The 23,105-nt window shown below is 35.0% G+C and overlaps 2 protein-coding genes and 1 pseudogene across 2 annotated transcripts in view; all 3 read left to right on the top strand.

The window, feature by feature from the left end:
- The window catches only part of LOC100959619 (olfactory receptor 4A15-like), a gene marked incomplete at its 3' end in the record, with an annotated part of 2,825 nt that extends 1,359 nt beyond the window's left edge, over nucleotides 1–1,466 (top strand). The window contains exon 2 of the mRNA XM_012813133.2: nucleotides 1,438–1,466. Coding sequence (XP_012668587.2) covers nucleotides 1,438–1,466 — 29 coding nt within the window. The remainder of the gene's footprint in view (nucleotides 1–1,437) is intronic.
- A 7,001-nt stretch (nucleotides 1,467–8,467) lies between these two features.
- Nucleotides 8,468–9,800, top strand: LOC111722406 (annotated as a pseudogene).
- A 5,281-nt stretch (nucleotides 9,801–15,081) lies between these two features.
- LOC100958987 (olfactory receptor 4A47-like) lies at nucleotides 15,082–18,223 on the top strand (the record flags this gene model as incomplete). Its single annotated transcript, XM_003802421.2, has 2 exons — nucleotides 15,082–15,991; nucleotides 18,195–18,223. Coding segments are annotated over exons 1-2 (939 nt in total), but the record flags the coding sequence as incomplete, so codon positions are not given.
- Nucleotides 18,224–23,105: the final 4,882 nt, after the last annotated feature.

The raw sequence follows: 23,105 nt of genomic DNA, 5'->3' as shown, positions 1-23,105 counted from the left end.
TGAAATATATATTTTGCATTTGTAAGATACATAGTACTTTAATATAGAAGATTGTTCATGATTCTTAACATATTAAGGTAGACGAATAATGTTTCAGAGTTTTCATATTAATCATAAGGAGGCAAAGTATAAAAAAAGAATCTGAGTGAACAAAGGAGAACATGAAGAAAAATAACAGAATACAACTTATTTTTCCAATTGGGAAATCACTAGTTCCTCAAGCCCAGCAGCTTTGTTTTGTGTCATATTTTCATAAAGCTTATCCATTAATCTTCCCAGGTAGTTTAAAATATCAGGTGATACCTCTGTTTATTTTTCAATACTCCCATTTCATAGCCTTCTAAACAAGAGCCAGACTTTCCCTTTCATAAGTAAAATTAACATCATCTGATGTCCCCGAGCTTCAAACAATTCAATGCAGAGCTTGACACTAGATAATTTGGGAAATATCATTATCAAGAACAATGTCAGCTGTCTATGCTAATTCCATTGTTTACCTGCCAGATTAGTGTATTACCAGGTAATAAAGAGACCCAAACATATGTTTTATTTGAATGAAATCTCATTCAATGAATCTGTGAAAATTTCTCTCTCAATCAGGCTTAAAATAAAACCTCATCACCCCTACTATGGCAGAAAACATGTAGTCAGAGAACTCATTGTCCTTCCTTCCTTCTTTGCTCTGGATTCATGAAAGGTCAAGCCTATGGGGAAATGAGTTCTTTTCCCTGGTACATCACACTGTATAGTAACTTTGTATAAGACATGTGTACTATTATTTTATCCGTATTGTTATTACATGGAGATTTCTTAAATCATTTCAAGCTCTTCACCAAATTAATACTATTCATTGAACAATATCAAACATTTGATTGTACCAGAGTTTACATAACTAAGTCCTTTACTTTTGTAGCTTTTAAATTTTTTAGTTTTATCAAATGATCAGAAAAAAATCATGCTTAATTATCTGTTTATGTTCATTGGTCTGAAAGTTTCCAGAAATCAGGAAAGTTACTTAGTTGCTTCTGTGATCCCTGTTCCTTGAACAAAATCTGGGACACAGCTTCCACTTCATAAACTTTTTCAAGTACTTATGTCCTTGAATTTTTGAGTTATTAGAGTCTGAATTTTTACTGAATAATTTTGGTAACTCTTTCTATATTCAATATGCATGCTTATTCCACTTATTTATTTTCAAAATAAAATTTTTCCCATCATTAAAATATCAAAAAAAGATGGATATTGGCATGTGAAAGGATATTGGCAGTGAAAAGGGAACATGTAAATACTGTTGGTGATAATGTAAACTGGTACAACCACTACAGAAAACAGTGTTGAGATTCCTCAGAGAACTAAAAATAGACTTAACCATTTGATCCAGCACTACTGGGATCCACTGGTATACGCAGATCCACCTCTGGTATCCACCCAAAGGATTCACAATTATAAAGGTGAACATAAGTGTCCATCAATTGATGAGTGGATAAAGAAAATATCACCCACACACTATGGAATACTAGACAGCCACAAAAGGGGATGAAATGTCTTTTGCAGAAACTTGAATGGAACCAGGGACCAATTTGGGACTAAATAAGAGATACATATGGTCATAATGTTGTGTAATGGCATTGAAAACTAAAAAGTAGGTAAGATGGGAAGGGGTGAGAGATAAAAATCTACTGATCAGGTACAATGCACACTATTCTCGTGACAGATACTCTGCAAGTCCTGACATCAGCATGGTACAATCCCTCCATGTAACAAAAAAAGATACTTACACCTCGTAAAATTTTTGAAATAAAAAATTAATTGTATATTTGGATTTAAATACATCATCTTTCTCTTTGCTTTATATTTATAAAGGTGACTTAGAGTTAATATTCACTTTGGTTTATTTCTATGCGTCCTCTTTCTCATAGTCTTCATTATTGCCTGCATTTCCTTCTTTCTATTTCAGAGATTTTTCCTTTTTCCTGAAGATCAGTCTTCAACCGGGGGTCCTCAAACTTTTTAAACAGGGGGCCAGTTCACTGTCACTCAGACTGTTGGAAGGGCGGACTGCAGGCCCCGTCACTAGTCAGCTGCTAAGCAGGACAGGCAGCAGTGACAAAAACATCCAGCAGGCGGGATAAATGTCCTAGGGGGGCTGCATGTCTCCCGCGGGCTGTAGTTTGCGGACCCCTGGACTATACAGTATCATTTGGCTGGTCACAAAATCTCTTAAGTATTCTTTTGTTGTTGTTGTTATTTTGGTCAGAAAAATTGCTACAGTTTTTCTGTTTCTATAAGATTTTTAAAATTATATTTAGTTCTATTCACAGGTATATTTTTATTTAGCGCCATGTAGTCTCTTTATTTTCTGGTTTTTACCACTCCCTTTAAAGGAAGAGGCTGTCAGTCTTATTGTTATCTTTTGAATACACTATGTGTTTAATATTTTCTTTTTGTCTTTTGGTTTCATTATGCTTTACCTTTCCTATTTGTCCTTTTAAATAATTATTCTTTTTAAAACATATTCTATATGAAACTTTTAATACCCTATGAATTTACATCTTAATGTGTTTCAATAGTTTTAGAAAATTTTCAGCTGTATCTTTTCAAATATTTTGGCTACCCTATTCTCTTTCTTCTCTCTTTCGGGAATTATAATTCAATTAAATGTGTCTTAGAGTTTTGTACCTTATTCCTTACACCTCTTTTACACTATATTTTCTGCCCTGACTTTAGAACTGTCAGTATGGGTCTATATATATTTTTCTAATCTTTCTTCTAATTTACTAATTCTCTATGTTTGTAATCTCCTGTTACAGGCAATCTTTGGGTTCTTAATTTTAGTAAGAACTATATATATTTCAGTATATTATAGTTTTCAAACTTATTATGCAGCATTTACTCTAATATTTTGTACATACTAAGCTTATTTTGAAATGCTTGTTTTTCACTATTTGAATTATCTGTGCCTGCTTATATTGCTCTTGCCATTCAATTGTGCCTTAAAAATAACAAAGTATAGTTATATTTTGCATATAATAAATTGTCAGATAATTCAAGATTTTTCACAATGTATTCCTCTTTAAGAGAGGATTCCCTGGGTTCCTAGCTGGCAACTAGGACTGAAAAAGGACAGACCACAATAACATGAACACAATCAAGAAATTTGATGATTCAAGCTGGGCTTGAGTGCCTTTGAGGACCAGCTACTGCATAATCTCCCTACTCTGAGAGTAAAGAAACCCTTTAATGGGTCTCTAATGAAAGCTTGGCTGTTGCAAAGCCAAAGCTCTTCTTTTGGTAGAGACCTTGAATTTCACTCTTCCCTCAGAGTAAAGCATCTACAGAAAGTTCCTCCCAGATCCTCAGCCTTTCATTTAAGGGTCCTTTAGAATCATTCTACACCTTTAGAGGAACAAGAACCCAAATGCAGAGCTTAGGTCTCTGGCTTTCCTTCAAAATACTGGTCCTCTAGATTGTGCCTTGTTAGTTTTTTAAGTGCTTTCAAACACATGCCTATTACCTTTTTCTGTTTTCTCTGGTTGTTCTAATTTGGACATTTGGTAAAAGGAAGCAATTTTGCTAGTTCTGTACTTAAGTTTCTAGTTTGTTAGTTGATCTCAGTTGGTATTGGTTATAGGGAATTAGATAGTTTGTGGCATATTTTGAGGCTACATGTACATAGTCAAAATTTTCAAAGTATTTTTCACTGGAGTAAGTAAAATAAGATTTCAGACTGTTGTGGGCATCATCCCTTCTAAGAACACTTTTGCCTCATAGGCAGAAAGTGTTAATAGTTCTTTGCATTCAGCTGGATGGAGAGACAGAGAGAATGATGCCTTATGCATATATTAGTTCTTCATCTTTGAGTCATAATTTAATGCACAGTAACTTTGATCACATCAGATAGCCCTTCAGAATTAAGATATGTTTGTGCAACTTTTAGCTTTTGCCAATGAGAGAGGTGCAGTGTTTAGCCAGGTTCATAAAATCATAAAAATAACACATAGGATATTTGAGGCTGCTGGATTCAGTCAATTTATTAGGTAAATTGAAAACTGTCAACTTTTAGTGGATCCCATTACATGACAAAAATCTTTAGCAGGTTCAGATAAGTATTTATGTGACTCTTTATCAAAGGACCTTATAGAGCAGAAGATCTGATATTTAACTAAAAATATGAAGACATACAGATGATCAATGCAGCCAATGACAATCCCTGTTAAGGAAATTACAGGGGAGGCCCTTAAGTGCTGTTCCTGTGTTGGAAAATAACAGTATCTTTCTCGTAGAAACATTTATTATATTGATCCTGGACTAAAATTCATGGATTTATCAACTAACTGATTAACTGATAGACTAACAATCATCAGGGATACAGGTGACAGACATACAGTCCTTGATCAATAACCTCTACTCCTACCTAAACCCGCACAACTGTGATTGCCTGTCTGTCCGAGAATTCCAACATCACATTCAGCTCTAGGGATCTCTGTCTTCGAGCTTCAGTGTTTCTGGGGCACAGACTTTCTAACAGCCAGGGTGAAACCCACCTTTACTGGTGTGTCTTTGGTTAAAGGAACTTGGGACTGTTTTTGCCTTTATTACTGGCCTCACCTAATTATTTAATAATGTGAAACTCAGAATGGATTATTCAATTCCTGTTTGAATTTTACTTCTCACATTACAGGCTTTTTACATTACTTGGCTTTCAGCTACATTTTCTTTGCAAGACCTGAGAATTTTTCCTCAGGGGGATCATTCTACGGAAGAAAACTATGCAGAAAGTTTACTTCATTTGATTTTGTTCCAAATATTCTAATGAACTAATATGTAATGACCTTACACTCTCCTCCACTGAACACGGTGATGATGTAAACAGTCATAAACTCTGTCTGCACTTAAATAGAAGAATTATTTTCCTGAGAAAGTAACCCAGGGTATTTCTGAAAACTCAGTTTTCTTCCCAGGCTGGAGTATATGTTCAGATGGCATCTGCTCATCTAGTTGTGATGTTTTGTTGCTACAGCCACCATGGCAATATAAATTTGTGGGATGTCTCTATTTCCTAGGATGAAACTGGAAACATACAGGGAGATGCTTTTAACTAGGAAAGCAGTGGTTAGAGGGGTGTGCTATTTCTGTCATTGAAAAACTGAAGAGTTTTTCTTCTGCCTGTGAGAAAGCTCTGTCTTCAGCTGTTCCAAGAAGGCAGATTAAGGCTCTTGCCTTGTTAGGTGCAGAACTTAATAGCTATGGTATGCATACGAATGTCCTAATAAATCTGGAATCAAAGCAAAGTGCTTTCTGCTTGTTTCATCATAACTGATTGAGAAGAGAAAAATTCAAGTAACTAAGCGCTGTTACGTTTGTTGTTTATTTGTGCTGCTAAATAATGGGCATGACCATGTAAATTTCCACTACTCAGGTCAATTTTTACATATGTAGGCAAGCATAGCATCTTCTTTTTTTCTGTTGTTATCATCTTCATTTGTCATGAAGAAATTTTTCCATCAGGTAACAATATTCAGCTATCTTTGTACAGTAAATATTAACGTTATGTATGTGTCTTTTCTTCATGTTTTAGGCATCTGCTTTAGATACTTCTACATCATTCTGAAAGACTGAGTAATGGGAACCCCGTAACATGGAAATTGAAACAACTGGAAACACATTTTAGGTTCATTCATGATCTGCATATTCTCGTGTGTTCTACAGTAACATACAGATGTGTGAGATATTTACAGTGACACTCAGTGAAAGAAGCATTGATTTTACAATATCATGAATAAGACCTAGGAAGTGAGTTCTTGAAACAACTGATTAAGAGATACACATTAAAATTTCCCATGATATATTGGAATATAGCTAATGTCTTAAATATCATATATTTTTATTGGAGAAATCTGAATTGTAAAAAACAGAAAAATTAGAAATATTACAATTTAGGAAAATTTCTAATTAGGAAAATTAGAAAAATTCTGGTAGCCAAACACAGAACTTTATAATTTACAAAGCACGTGGTTATAAATATACTGCCTGATCGGTGTTTATTTTCCATTTGCCAAATAAAAAGAGAAACACATTGCATATTCCATGTGTAACAAATAAAGTAGTGGATTTACAATCTCAGTTATGGGCAATTACAATTATATGATTCCTTCATAAAGCCATAGAATGACTTTTAGATAGAGGATGTATTTGAACTTGAGAATTTAAAATTTCATATCATACATGATGTGTCAGAGGGTAAAGAAACAAATACCCATTATGCTCTGGAAGCACCGTCTGACCATTTATGTATGAATCTAAATCTTACTCCAAGCAAACTTGTTAGTGTGTGTATATACATATATATATATATATATAGAGAGAGAGAGAGAGAGAGAGAAACCCTTATTTAGGGAAGTGCCTTGTCTACCATAATTTAGAAGTATGTATAAGACTATGAATTTAAAATACTATAGAGAGTATTTTTGTTAATATAGGATTTTATCTTTTAAAAATATCATGTACTTAACAGAACATCAAATTATTTTTCTTCCACAAAAGTGTTAACTTAGTGTTTTAAGTGCAAAGCCTGCCCCTACTAGCTTTCATTTCTAAGGTATTAATTCTTTGATGACCTAAATTCTAGAGTATGGTTCATATATCCTATTTTTACAAGAACATAGCTAAATTGCCCAACAGAATGCTTACCCTGGTGAAATCTACCATTAATGATTAAAGAGAGAAAAGGCACTAAACCTTGTAGAAATAATGTGGGGGGGGGAGAAAGAGAATTGGTTGTAGATGACTTTACGCCCTTACGTTCTTCAACAGTTATGCCTTTAATGGGTATAGCTTCAATAATGACAAAGTTTCTGAGTTATGTGAATGAGATGTACAGAACACACATCACAGCTGCTGTCTAAAGAGAGATCAAACTTTCTGCACACCATCTCCCCCCCGCCGTCAGATCTAGGTAAATGGAATCATTTTGTGTACATGTGAGGTTGATTAATTCTGTAATTTTCCTCAGCAATGAATAACAAGAAAGTTTAGATTTGTGTCTATACTTGTCCCATCCCTCTCTGCTCTTTAAGTTTGTCTTTAACCATCAGATCTAGAAACTTTCAGAAAGAAATGCTTTTTTCTTTTTGAATTTTTCTTTTTTGATCCTTTCTTTAGTAGGATCTGGTCAGGGGTTATTTCTTACGGATACACCAAGATGCCTCTGGAGCATCCCCAGGGACCCTGAGGAAATTGTGCCATCAGTTCTTCCTCACTAAAAGAAATCATTCAAAAAAAGATTTTTAAAAGAATGCTAGCCTCGCTTCATTACTACATTAGTATACTTAATACCTGCGAACATTCATTTATTAACTATAACTTCTGTTTCCTATTTGATCTGTTTTTTCTTTCATTTCCTGCTGTGTAGCTCTCCCTCTGGTGATGAGTCCAACTTTTGCCCCATTATTTGCAGGCTTCTTGTCCAGCTCCATCCCAGCACAGGTAAAATTACTACTAACATCAATTTAGATATGTAACTAAGATATAGAAATTTTTGTATGCACAGGAAGAAGTTTATTTGTGTACTCTTTGCTTTATTCTATACTCTGTCTATAATTCTCTTTAAGTTGACCAAGATTTAAGTGCTCGGTTCTGATCCAATGCTCACAGAGAACATCCAAGAACACTAATAATAGCTCTCATTTATGGAGGCTTTGCCAGGTGCCAGGCTCTGTTCTCTGCCCTTTACTTTGTTGTGATAAACAGCAACACTAAGGGGTAAACACCATGAGTATCTTCACTCTAAATATGATGACTTGAAGCACAGAGAGGTTTATTAAGTGAGTCATAGTCACACAGTCAGTGGTGAAGCTGGGATTGCACAGAGGCAGGTGTAGCCCCAGAGTCCACACTATTCTCTATGCTGTGCTCTGTCTCCATGGATGTCTTGGCTCCTTAATAGATATGCCCTGAATGAGAAACTCATAGTCAGAATTTACTCACTGTGATGAGCCAATACTTTTTGCCCCGGCTTGCATTATTCATGGAGATAATCTGGGATATTGTTATTTAATCATAAAAGTATTGAAAATACAAAAGTGACAGAATAAAGTAATGGAGGGCTGAGGGAATAACATAGATAGTTGACTGGAAAGGACTCTGAGATTGTCTAGTTCCATACCACTATTTTTCATTGAGGAAACTGAGACAGACTTGTGATAAGTACATTTAGAAAATGACTTATCCCCCTGTCTTCTCACATTGAACTTGGAATTCTCCCTCAAGTATACTTCTTTTTGGAATATGGACACTGAAGTTCTATTTCTGAGCACTGTCAGTACCCAAACAGCATTATAAGTAAAGCCGTGTCCCACTGTTCAGTATCTATTTCCTCCTCACTGCTCACACCAAGAGTTTTAGAAAAAGCATTATCTGTTAATGAAGGAGTTGCTGATAGCCATGAGTTAGTTCTGGTCAGGTCAACATGAATTTCAGAAAAACCAGGTAATGTGTGTAAGTGTGATTAGAATAGTGGTATAGGTAAAGAAAAAATGAAGAGAATTGCAGCTTCTTAAAAAGCACTCAGAGTCAGGCCAAGAAGTACTTTCCTAAATTATCTTGTGGTCATTAAATACAGTTCAAAATTCAGTTTCTTCATATTTAATGAGAGATCCACGAAGACAGGCCATACTTTCAGCCGTGAAGGATGGAAGATATGACAGAGGATTACAGATTGCCACGATATTGAGTGAGATATTTCAGAAGTGGTTTATAAGTTTGGTGCTTTACATTTTGTAAAGATGGCATAACTGCTACAAATGCAAAGAACTGACTCTAGGCCACCTGATTTATTTATAGTTTATTGTCACCAAGAAAGACTAAGTTTCTTGAGAACTGAATCATTTTCCCTGTTTCCATACCTAATGGCTGTGCCAGGAAGTACCATATTTTACATAAGGAGTTATTAAATGCATGAATGATTATATCATTATAATGATATAATGATTATATTCATGAATTATTCATGAATAATCTAAGGAGTGACTGAGTGACTATTCTCAGGAGCCCCTCCTTGGGTTCCCCAATGTACTTCTTCTTGGCCTTTCTGTCAACTCATGGACACTGTTTATTCCTCTGCCATTTCACCCAAATTGATTACAGACTCACTCAGTGATAAAAGGATAATTTCCTTTTCAGCCTACATGGGCTAGCTCTTTATAGAACACTTGTTTGGTGGAACTGAGGTCTTCCTTCTGGTTGTGATGGCCTATGATCACTATGTGGCCATCTGTAAGCCTCTGCACTAATTGACCATCATGAATAGGGAAGTTTGCATCCTTCTGTTGGTGGTGGCCTCGGATGGGAGCTTTGTGCACTCTGGGGTTCAAATTGTCTTTGTGTACAACCTCCCCTTCTGTGGGCCTAATGTCATCAGCCACTTTGCCTGTGACATGTACCCATTACTAGAACTTGCGTGCATGGACACCTACCTTGTAGATCTTACTGTGGTTGCCGATGGTGGGGCAATCCGCATGGTGGTCTTTATCCTTCTCCTCATCTCCTTGGAGCTCCCTAAAACTTATAGTCATGAAGGGAGGCATAAGTATCTGTCTACCTGCAGCTCCCACATCACCATGGTTGTCCTCTTTTTTGTTCCCTGTATGTTCATTTATGTTAGACCTGTGTCCACCTCCCCTATTGATAAATTCATGGCTTTATTTTTGACAGTTATCACTCCCATGTTGAATCCTTTAATATATACCTTGAGAAATTCAGAGATAAAAAATGCTATGGAAAAACTCAGAGTAAAAAGTTAACTATAGATGGAATAAGAATATCTTTCACATTGAACTTGTTTATTAAAAATCCAAAGGCAATAGACTAAGTTATAGCAAAGGATTATGTCATCAAGTCAATAAATTTTATAGAAATTCTTCTCTTAATTGATACGAAGTCATCAGAAAAGCAAAATAAATTTTCCTTTGAGATTAGAATCTAAAAGAGAAATACTGCAAGATGAATTATAGTCATTGTTTTCCTTTAGAAGTAAAGAAAAAACTAGCTTGTAATTTTTGTATTTCAAAGTATTAATCTATAGGCTCCTTACCAATATAATACTGTTTTGCATATGAGCCGGCTTAGATATAGAAAGATTGTTACTTCCTCAATATAAATTGTTAGACTGAGTTTCACATCCACTTTGGCTCCAGGCTTGCAAATTCCTGTGTATCAATGGGTACAATTCTGGGTGCAGTAAATGAAAAAGCAATGTAGGAGGTACACACATTAATTGAATTAAATATCAGGGAATTTTACAGGTACTAAAGAAGTGTAGATGAAGAGCCTTTGGCCCACCCAATCAAGTGAACAGAAAGCTTCCCCGAGAGATATCATTAAAGCTGTGCCTGTAAACACAAGTGAGATATTTCTAAATTAGCAAAATTATAATTTTATATTATAATATAATAATATGTATAATATAATTTATATTATAAGTATATATAATAACATAATTATATTATAATTATATTTATAATATAATTACTTCCAGGGAGTAATGAGACCAGCATGCACAAAGATGGAGCGCACAATCAGTGTAAATTTACCCAATACTTAGAAAAGGGCCTGACACATAGTAAACATTTACTATGAACACAGTGATCGGCCTCTTTACTTCTACATCATTTTCCCTATAACTTTGTATGCCTTTCCTTCTCATTCTGTTGCTGGGCAATGCTTTTGACTCACTTTGGCTGACAAAATGTGGTCAGACATGAACAGAATGGAGTTCGGAGCCTGCCCCTCAAAAGGCCAAATACACTTCCTCTTTCTTTTCCTTTTGAAACCCTCTGCTATGAGAACAAGCCCAGACTAACATTCCTATGACAGACTGACACAAAGAGCACTGTTGTCCCAATTAAGGTCACATTAGGTCAGAGTATAGCTAACCAACTCCCAAACAGGTAGAAGAATCCAGCTAAGATCCCAGAGCACAAGTAAGCCCAACTCGAAGTGGAAGAGCAATTCAGCTGATTGTAGACCAAAGGATGACAAGAACATGTCACTACTGCAAGCAGCTGAGGTCTGCTGTTATTTGTTACTTAGTGACATTGAGTAGATAGGGTTGGGTATCCATATCATTGGTCTTAACAAGTTCAGGATTTATAGAACATACATTGTTAGTCAGAAAGCAGTAGAAAGTGGTGATGGGGAAATGCTGGCACATAAAGTGTGTCAAGTTAGGACCACCTATATATTTAATAAATTTAAGGAATGTTTGTAGACTTGAGTTCCATGAAGTAAGGGTCATAACTCTTTTGTTTGAATTCTTATCCATCATTTATGGAATTGAATGTAAGTAAAAAAACAGTAAGAAGGAAAGGAGTAAGGAAAGATGATTCAGAGTAATAATGACTAATGACCTGTCCTAAGAAAGGTTTGTGATTGTTGCATGAAATAAATATATGTGTTTGAATGGTGCCGATGACTCTATTTTGGAGGTAAGGCAAAAACAAAGATTTTCAACCTCCAGTAAGAATCGCTTCCACCAGTGTTGCCAGAAATGTTGTTGAGAGTAGCTGGGAATGGGTGCAATGTCTCATGTCTGTAATTCTAGCACTCTGAATGGCTGAGGTGGGTGGATAGCCTCTGAACTCAGAGGTTGGAGACCAGTCTAAGGAAGAACAAGATCCTGTCTCTAAAAATAGCCAGGCATTGTGTGTGGCACTTATAGTCCAAGCTACTAGAGGCTAAGGAAAGAGAATCCTTGAGCTTAAGAGTTTGAGGTTGCTCTGAGTTATACTACAGCACTCTACCAACTCTGTCTCAAAAAAAAACTAGCTGGAAAAGAAGAAAGGGGACATCCAAATGAATGTTAATGTCAGTAAAATGTCTCCTGGAGGCAGTGTGAATTTTCCAAGTCAAGGTCTGTACTTGCTCCTCCACATTCTCAACAAGGTGGGTGACCTGCTCCTTGTGTGGCTGTGGCTGTCGGTAAGATCCTGGGCTTGCTGATGGACTTTGTTCTTTCATGTTTTCATCCAGGGGTGTCATTTATTCCTTGTCCATTCCTCCCAGAAGTTTGATTTCAGACTCATTCTGAAAAACACCATACCTTTCCAATCTTGTATGAGTCAGCACTCAAGTCTTTATACAGAACTGTTTTGGTGGGTCAGGGGTCATTCTTTTATGGGTCATGACCTTAGACCACTCTGTGGCCATCTATAAGCCTTTGTGGTATTTATCCTGAGGCAGTGGGCATATGTCGTGTTGCTGACAGTGCCCTGTTTTGGAGGATTTCTGCACTCAGTAATTCAACTTGGCACTATTTATGGGCTTCCATTTGGTAGCCCCAGTGTCACTGATCATTTTATATGTGACATGTACCCCTTATTGAAATATGTCTGTGCTTACACAGTCAATAAATTTCCTATTTTTGTAGTTCATGATTCAGTTAAGAAAGATGTTGCATATTTCATTTGTGCCTAGACTATACTTTTTTCTCTTTGATGATTTGACCTCAAGTTGTTCTTTTGCAATTTTCCCCAGAGGGCACAGTTTTGTTAATCTTGTTATAAATAGTCATTATCCCTGTGGCCTCTCTGGAGATCCAGAGGCTACCCTCAAAATTATAGTATAGGTCCCAATGAATTTAATTAGAGAAGAATCACCCTTGGAGATGCACCAGTCACTCAACAATATGTGCTATATTTCAAATGTAGTTTCCATAGATTTTTACTCTTACCTCAGAGAGTGTTTATCAGTACCAGGATTCACATGGTTGGCTTTATTAGGATTTGAAGTGATAGACTCAAAACATGGCCATACCCAGATTAAAATTATTCTCCATCCTCAGACTACCCAAAGTTCAATTATGCTGTATGAACACAGGTCAGTATTACTGATAGAGATGTTGTTGAGGCTAATTCATGATGTCTTTTGGTGTAAAACACAAATTGCAGATATTTATCTTAATTCACAATTCTCATTCCCACCAAGTTGACTTTTCTTTTAACCTCGAAATGCTTATTTAGTCTATCCATCCTCTCACAGTTTTGGTGAATTGTGGTACAATAAACACGGGAGTGGAATATCCTTAGGTGAACTGATTTCCTCTCTTCCTAGGAAGGAGAGGTTGAGTAAGAAGAGAACTGAAATTGACCATTAGGCACACCAACATGAAGCTGTTTTCATAAAGAAAAACAGACAATTGGCCGGGATGCTTGCTTAAAAGAGATGTGGGGTCAAAGAATAGATTTCGAAAGCATGAATGTGTACTATATATATGTGTGTGTGTATAAATAGCACATATACTTATGTATGTATGTATGTGTGTGTGTGTGTGCGCATTGGTATATAGTGCATATATACAAATGCAGTATAGGAAGTAAAATTGATTATGTAGGAAATGGAGGAGAAAATTGCAAGAGCACTGTTCTTAAGAGCATGTGCTCTAATGCCTGAGCAGAGAGGATGGCCATAGTAAGGAACACAGGCGATCTAGAGCAGGTGAGGTCAGGCTGAAGTGAATGTCAACAGAGACTTAGAGAGAGACAGGCTGTTATTACTAGCATTACTTTAAGAGGTAGGCAGGCTAGTGAATATTGATACTACTTATGATATAATGTGTATGAGTGTGTGTCAAGTCTTCTTTCCCTCTTTCTTTCTCTTCCTCCCTTCGTCTCTTCCTGTCTCTTCCCCACCCTTCTCTTTCTAGCTTGGTTTCTTCCCTCTGACATTTTCAGTGTTTCACATACAACTTCTTGCCTTTCCTTGAATCACAAGCAAAAATGTAAGCCATGCTTACAACACCAAAATATAAACTCTTCAATATTTTCTCATCTTCATTTAATCATATACAAGTATGTATAAATTTATACATACATGCTATTATTAAAATAATATCATATTACTTTCTTACTTGTGGGAGTACATGCATAGCTGTAATTAATTCTTTTAAATGGCTTTATTCCATTTAATATATTCTGTGTTCTAGTCAACTATTTCTCTATTGATTTGGGTTCTCTTTAGCATTTTTTATTTTGTTTTTTTCTTGTTTAACGCCATTATAAACAATCCCACAAAACATGTCATGCATATGTCCTTGTGTACTAGGGTTTTAACATCTATAGGATAGATTCTAGAGTGCAATTGTTGTATTGGAAAATGTCTTTATTGTCAACAGAGATTGATAAATTGTGTTCCTAAAATATAGAACTCCTATGATCACTATCAGTGTAAGAAAATGCCCTTTCCATTTTTACTAGTTATAGCTACTATCATTTTAAAACTTCTCTGTAAGTGCGGTGAATATAAAGTGATGCTTAGATATGCACAGAAAGAACAAAAATGAAGCAATATTTACTTTTAATTTTTATAGGTAAACTTTAATAATCTATGATATATTTTTTGGGCCATTTGGACTTTTTCCCCCATAATTACTGGTTTATATCATTTGTCCATTTCCCTATTGGTTTTATTTATATTTTATCTATTAATTTCTTAGAGCCATTTGTCTATTTTAAATATTAACACTGTGTGTGTTATTTAAGAAGTAAATCTTTAAACTTACAAATTACTTTTGTCTCTTCAGTTTATGATAACTTTTCCTAAATTCTTTAAAAAATTTGAAATTGTCAAATATGTTTATCTTGGATTTCAATTACCAATTAAGAAAGTTCCTCCATTCATACTATGTAGAAAAATTCATTTTTTAATTCATTTAAAATTAAATATACAGTATATCTTGCTTTAGTTTTATATTAAATCTTTAACCTATTTTTATTTTATTTTTATAGTATTAGCTATATCTTCTATTTTATTAGAGTCTAAATAGAAATCTAGTTATGTCCCTTTTGCACAAGCATTTCTACTTAGTTATTTCTTTCTCCATTTGTCTACAAAGGCTAGGTTCGAGATTGTGTTTAATCAGCACTGTATTCTTATGATCTGAGACAGTTTTGTAACACAAGAAATCATACTACCTATTTGTTGAATGAATAAACAAAATATCCTACAATTTCATGAAGTCATTATTGATAATTGTATTTGCAGGTAATTTTTCCCTCAACACTGAAATAAGGACGCACAGAAGGACTCATGGAACAAAGGAACAACGTGACAGAGTTTGTCCTCTTGGGGCTCACTAGGAACCTCCAGGACCAGAAAATATTGTTTGTGATGTTCTTGCTTATCTACGCTGTGACGATGGCAGGGAACCTGCTCATTGTCGCGACTGTGGTGGTCAGCACAACCTTGGATGCCCCTATGTACTTCTTCCTGGGCAACTTGTCGTTCATGGATGCTGTTTATTCCACCACAGTGACCCCAAACATGATCATAGACTTACTCTATGAGAAGAAAACCATTTCCTTCCAAGCTTGCATGGCCCAGCTTTTTGTAGAACACTTATTTGGTGGTGCTGAGATTTTGATCCTGGTTGCCATGGCCTATGACCGGTATGTGGCCATCTGCAAACCCCTGCATTACTTAACAATCATGAACCAACGGGTGTGTGTCCTGCTACTGCTGTTAGCCTGCTTTGGAGGTTTTGTGCATGCTGTAGCTCACCTTCTCTGTGTTTACAACCTTCCCTTCTGTGGCCCCAATGTCATCGATCACTTCGTCTGTGACATGTACCCCTTACTAAAGCTTGCCTGCACTGACACCTATGTCATTGGCCTCAGTGTGGTTGCCAATGATGGAGCCATCTGTGTGGTCATCTTTATGCTCTTACTCATCTCCTACGGGGTCATTCTGCACTCACTGAAGAATCTTAGCCAGGAGGGGAGACACAAAGCCTTGTCCACCTGTGGCTCTCACATCACTGTGGTGTTCCTCTTCTTTGTCCCTTGTATATTTCTGTACGTGAGACCCCCTTCTACTTTACCCATTGATAAATTTTTGAGTGTGTTTTACACAGTAATCACCCCTATGTTGAACCCCCTAATCTATACTCTGAGAAATGCAGAAATGAAAAATGCCATGAAGAAACTTTGGACCAGAAAAAGAAAATGAGATGGCAAAGGAATGTATCAATATTCTTCAGGAAGAGTTGCACCCTCCAGGAAAGCCATGTGTGATTATTTACCTATGGTAAATTTTTCCCAGATTTAGTAACTTGTGTGCAATGCAAAAATTGCTTGTGTGAACACTTCCAAGTATCAAAATATATTTTTAAGATTTTCACAATTTTTCAGGAAAACATATGTTTATTGGGGGGTAGGCCTATAAAGATTTATAGAGAGACTCTAAATTCATGAACTATAGTTGATACCATAAATTATTTTAGTTAATTAAAGATTTGTTCATGTTTCTTTCTTTTCAAAATTAGTTGTGCTTATTCCAGATTTCAGAAGCATAAAATAAGAAACAAGATGTAATACCTTGATTCATTCTTTACATAAAAATAGAGCATAAATATTTGAAATATATATTTTGCATTTGTAAGATACATAGTACTTTAATATAGAAGATTGTTCATGATTCTTAACATATTAAAGTAGAGGAATGTTTCAGAGTTTTCATATTAATCATAAGGAGGCAAATTATAAAAAAAGAATCTGAGTGAACAAGGGAGAACATGAAGAAAAATAACAGAATAGGACTTATTTTTCTAATTGGGAAATCACTAGTTCCTCAAGCCAAGCAGCTTTGTTTTGTGTCATATTTTCATAAAGATTATCTATTAATCTTCCCAGGTAGTTTAAAATATCATGTGATACCTCTGTTTTTTTTTTCAATACTCCCATTTCATAGCCTTCTAAATAAGAGCCAGACTCTCCATTTCATATGTAAAATTAACATCATCTGATGTCCCCAATCTTCAAACAATTCATTTTATTTTATTTTTTTTTATTGAATGGTAACTATGTACATTAATGCACTTCTGGGGTACAGTGTGGGGTTTTCACATGCCCATCGATCCATGAATGGATCAACAAACTGTGGTATATGTACACCATGGAATACTATGCAGCCATTAAGAAGCATGGAGACTTTACATCCTTCATGTTCACATGGATGGAACTGGAGAATGTTCTTCTGAGCAAAGTATCACAAGAATGGAGGAAAAAGTATCCAATGTACACACTCCTATTATGAAACTAATTTATACCTTTTATATGAAAGCATCAAACAATTCAATACAGAGCTTGACACTAGATAATTTGGGAAATATCTTTATCAAGAGCAATGTCAGCTGTATATGCTAATTCCACTGTTTACCTGCCATTTTAGTGTATTACCAGGTAATAAAGAGAGCCAAACTTATGTTTTATTTGAATGAAATCTTATTCAATAAATCTGTGAAAATTTCTCTCTGAATCAGGTTTAAAATAATACCTCATCACCCCTAGCATGGCAGAAAGCATACAGTCAGAGAACCCATTACTCTTGCTTCTTTCTTTGCTCTGGATTCATGAAAGGTCAAGTCTATGAGGAAATGAGTTCTTTTCCCTGGTAAATCACACTGTATAGTAACTTTGTATAAGACATGTGTATTATTATTTAATCCCTATTGTTGATACTTGGAGATTTCTTAAATCATTTCAAGTTCTTCCCAAAATTAATACTATTCATTGAATAATATCAAACATTTTATTGTACCAGAGTTTACATAACTAAGTCCTTCACTTTTGTAGATTTTAAATTTTTTAGATTTATCAAATGATCAGAGAAAAATCATGCTTAGTCATCTGTTAATGTTCATTGGTCTGAAAATTTCTAGAAGTCGGGAAAGTTACTTACTTGTTTCTGTGATCCCTGTTCCTTGAAAAAAATCTGGGACACAGAATCCACTTCATTAACTTTGTCAATTACTAATGTCCTTGAATTTTTGAGTTATTAGAGTCTGAATTTTTACTGATTAATTTTGGTAATTCTTTCTATATTCAATATGTATGCTTATTCCACTTATTTATTTTCAAATTAAAATTTTTCCCATTATTAAAATATCAAAAAAAGATGGATATTGGCATGGGTACAGTGAAAAGGAAATATGTAAATACTGTTGGTGATAATGTAAACTGGTACAACCACTACAGAAAGCAGTATGGAGATTCCTCAGAGAACTAAAAGTAGACTTAACCATTTGATCCAGCACTACTGGGATCCACTGGTATACACAGATCCACCTCTGGTATCCACCCAAAGGAAGACAAGGCATTTTATTAAAAAAGACATCTGAAATGGAATATTTATTGCAACATAATTCACAATTATAAAGGTGAACATAAGTGTCCATCAATTGATGAGTGGATAAAGAAAATATCACCCACACACTATGGAATACTAGACAGCCACAAAAGGGGATGAAATGTCTTTTGCAGAAACTTGAATGGAACCAGGGACCAATTTGGGACTAAATAAGAGATACATATGGTCATAATGTTGTGTAATGGCATTGAAAACTAAAAAGTAGCTAGGATGGGAAGGGGTGAGAGATAAAAATCTACTTATCAGATACAATGCACACTATTCTCGTGACAGATACTCTGAAAGCCCTGACATCACCGTGATACAATCCCTCCATGTTAACAACAATGACAAAATTACTTACAGCCTGTAAAATTTTTGAAATAAAAAATTGACTGTATATTTGGATTTAAATACATCATCTTTCCCTTTGTTTTATATTTATAAGGGTGACTTAGAGTTAATATTCCTTTTGGTTTATTTCTATGCGTCCTCTTTCTCACAGTCCTCATTATTGCCTGCATTTCCTTCTTTCTATTTCAGAGATTTTTCCTTTTTCCTGAAGATCAGTCTTCAAAGGATTAGACAGTATCATTTGGCTGGTCACAAAATCTCTTAAGTATTCTTTTGTTGTTATTTTAGTCAGAAAACTTGCTACATTTTTCCTGTTTCTATAAGATTTTAAAAATTATATTTAGTTCTATTCACAGATATATTTTTATTTAGTGCCATGTAGATCTCTTTATTTTCTGGTTTTTACCACTTTTTTTAAAGGAATAGGTTGTCAGTCTTATTGTTATCTTTTGAATACACTGTGTTTAATATTTTCTTTTTGTCTTTTGGTTTCATTATACTTTACCTTTCCTATTTATCTTCTTAAATAATTGTTCTTTTTAAAACATAGTCTATATGAAACTTTTAACACCCTTTGAGTTTACATTTAATGTCTTTCAATAGTTTTAGAAAATTTTCAGCTGTATCTTTTCAAATATTTTGGCTACCCTATTCTCTTTCTTCTCTCTTTCAGGAATTATAATTCAATTTAATGTGTCTTAGAGTTTTGTACCTTATTCCTCACATCTCCTTTACACTATATTTTCTACATTGACTTTAGGACTATCAGCATGCGTATGTATATTTTTTCTAATCTATCTTCTAATTTACTAATTCTCTATGTTTCTAATCTCCTGTGAAAGGCAATCTTTGAGTTCTTAATTTTAGTAAGAACTATATATATTTCAGTACATCATAGTTTTCAAACTTATTATGCAGCATTTACTCTAATATTTTGTACATACTAAGCTAATGTTAAAATGCTTGTTCTTCACTATTTGAATTATCTGTGCCTGCTTATATTGCTCTTGCCATTCAATTGTGCCTTAAAAATAACAAAGTATAGTTATATTTTGAATATAATAAATTGTCAGATAATTCAAGATTTTTCACAATGTATTCTTCTTTAAGAGAGGATTCCCTGTGTTTCTAGCTGGCAGCTAGGATTGAAAAAGTACAGACCCCAATAACATGAACACCATCAAAAAATTCGATGATTCAGACTGGGCTTGAGTGCCTTTGAGGACCAGCTACTGCATAATCCCCCTACTCCGAGAGTAAAGAAACCCTTTAATGGGTCTCAAATGAAAGCTTGGCTATTGCAAAGCCAAAAGCTCTTCTTTTGGTAGAGACCTTGAATTTCATTCTTCCCTCAGAGTAAAGTATCAAGAAAGTTCCTTCCAGATCCTCAGGCTTTCATTTGGGGCCTTTAGAATCATTCTACACCTTTGGAGGAAAAAGGACCCCAATGCAAAGCTTAGGTCTGTGGACTTCCTTCAAAATATTGGTCCTATAGATTGTCTGTGCCTTGTTAGTTTTTTAAGTGCTTTCAAGCACATGCCTATTACCTTTTTCTGTTTTCTCTGGTTGTTCTAATTTGGACAATTGAGTAAAATGAAGCATTTTTGCTAGTTCTGTACTTAAGTTTCTAATGTGTTAGTTGATATCAGTTGATATTTGTTATAGAGAATTAGATGGTTTGTGACATATTTTGAGGCTACATGTACATAGTTAAAATTTTCAAAGTATTTTTCATTGGAGTAAATAAAATAAGATTCCAGACTGTTGTGGGCATCATCCCTCCTAAGAACACTTTTGCCTCGTAGGCAGAAAGTGTTAATAGTTCTTTGCATTCAGCTGGATGGAGAGACAGAGAGAATGATGCCTTATGCATATATTAGTTCTTCTTCTTTGAGTCATAATTTAATGCACAGTAACTTTGATCACATCAGATAGCCCTTCAGAATTAAGATATGTTTGTGCAACTTTTAGCTTTTGCCAATGAGAGAGGTACAGTGCTTAGCCAGGTTCATAAAATCTTAAAAATAACACATAGGATATTTGAGGCTGCTGGATTCAGTCAATTTATTAGGTAAATTGAAAACTGTCAAATTTTAGTGGAACTCATTACATGACAAAAATCTTTAGCAGGTTCAGATAAGTATTTATGTGACTCTTTATCAAAGGACCTTAAAGAACAGAAGATCAGACATTTAACTACACATATGATGAGATACAGTTGATCAATGCAGCCAGTGACAAGCCCTGTTAAGGAAATTACAGTGGAGGCCTTTAGGTGCTGTTCCCAGGTTACAAAGTAACAATTTCTTTGATTAATAACCTCTACTCCTACCTAAACCCACAGAACTGTGATTGCCTGTCTGTCAGAGATTTCGATCGTCACACTCAGCTCTAGGAATCTCTGTCTTTGAGCTTCCGTGCTTCTGGGGCACAGACTTTCTAACAGCCAGGGTAAAACCCTCCTTTACTGGGCTGTGGTAGGGTAAAGGAACTTGTGGCTATTTCTCTCTTCATCTTTATTTAAGTATTACCGGCCTCACCTAAGTTTTCAATGATGTGAAACTCAGAACTTAGTATTCAGTTCATGTTAGAATTCTACTTCTTACGTTACTTGGCATTCAGCTACGTTTTCTTGGCAAGAACCAAGTCTTTCACCTCTAGGGATCATTGTATGGAAGAAAACTGTTTAGAAAGACTAATTCATTTGATTTTGGTCCAAATATTCTAATGAACTAATATGTAATGACCTTACACTTTCCTCCATTGAACATCATGATGATGTAAACAGTCATAAACTCTGTCTGCACTTAAATAGAAGAATTATTTTCCTGAGAAAGTAACCCAGAGTATTTCTGAAAACTCAGTTTTCTTCCCAGGCTGCAGTATGTGTTCAGATGGCATCTGCTCTTCTACTTGTGATGTTTTCTTGCTACACCCGCCATGGCAGTAGAAATTTGTGGAAGGTCTCTATTTCCTAGAATGAGACCGGCAACATACAGGTAGATGTGTTTAATTAGGAAAGCAGTGGTTAGAGGGGTGTGCCATTTGAGTGACCGAAAAACTGAAGAGTTTTTCTTCTGCCTGTGAGAAAGCTCTGCCTTCAGCTGTTCTGAGACGGTAGATTCCAGCATTTGTCTTGTTAGGTGCAGAACATAATAGCTATGCTATGCATACGAATGTCCTAATAAATCCTCAGTCAAAGCAAAGTGTTCCTGCTTATTTCATCATAATTGACTGAGAAGGGAAAAATTCAAGTAACTAAACCCTGTTAAGTTTGTTGTTTATTTGTGCTGCTAAATAATGGGCATGACCATGTAAATTTCCACTACTGAGGTCAATTTTTACATGTGCAGGCAAGCATAGCATCTTTGATTTTTATGAAAAAAATTTTCCATCAGGTAACAATATTCAGCTATCTTTGTACAGTAAATATTGACGTTATGTATGTGTCTTTTCTTCATGTTCTAGGCATCTTCTTTAGATACTTCTACATCATTCTGAAAGACTGAGTACTGGGAAGCCTGTATGGTAACATGGAAATCGAAACAACTGGAAACACATTTTAGGTTCATTCATGATCCGTATATTCTTGTGTGTTCTATGGGCACATATAGATGTGTGAGATATTTACAGTGACACTCAGTGAAAGAAGCATTGATTTTACAATATCATGAGTAAGGCCTAAGAAGGGAGATCTTAAAACAACTGATAAGTGATACTCATTAAAATTTCCCATGATATATTGGAATATAGCTAATGTCTCAAATATCATATATTTTCATTGGAGAAATCTGAATTGGAAAAAATAGAAAAATTAGGAATATTATGATGTAGGAAAATTTCTAATTAGGAAAATTAGAAAAATTCTGGTAGCCAGACACAGAACTTTATAATTTACAAAGCACGTGGTTATAAATATACTGCCTGATAGGTGTTTATTTTCCATTTTGCCAAATAAAAAGAGAAACACATTGCATGTTCCATGTGTAACAAATAAAGTAGTGGATTTACAATCTCAGTTATGGGCAATTATAATTATATGATTCCTTCATAAAGCCATAGAACTACTTTTAGATAGAGGATATATTTGAACTTGAGAATTTAAAATTTCATATCATACATGATGTGTCAGAGGGTAAAGAAACAAATACCCAATATGTTCTGGAAGCACAATCTGACCTTTTATGTATGAATCTAAAACTTACTCCAAGCAAAGTTGTTAGTGTATGTGTGTGTGTATGTGTGTATATACATAGATATAGAGAGAGAGACAGAGAAACCCTTATTTAGGGAAGTACCTTGTCTACCATACTTTAGAAATATGCATAAGACTACGAATTTAAAATACTATAGAGAGTATTTTTGTTAATATGGGATTTTATCTTTTAAAAATATCATGTACTTACAGAACATCAAATTATTTTTCTTCCATAAAATTGTTAATTTAGTGTTTGAAGTGCAAAGCCTGCTCTTACTAGCTTTCATTTTTAAAATATTATTTCATGACTCAAATTCTAGAGGATGGTTTATATATCCTATTTTTACAAGTAAATAGCTAAATTGCCCAACAGAAT

Source organism: Otolemur garnettii, unplaced genomic scaffold (assembly GCF_000181295.1).
Source record: "Otolemur garnettii isolate 467f Iridium unplaced genomic scaffold, OtoGar3 scaffold00247, whole genome shotgun sequence".
NCBI lineage: Eukaryota > Metazoa > Chordata > Mammalia > Primates > Galagidae > Otolemur > Otolemur garnettii.
This window is presented reverse-complemented; position numbering and strand designations above follow the sequence as displayed.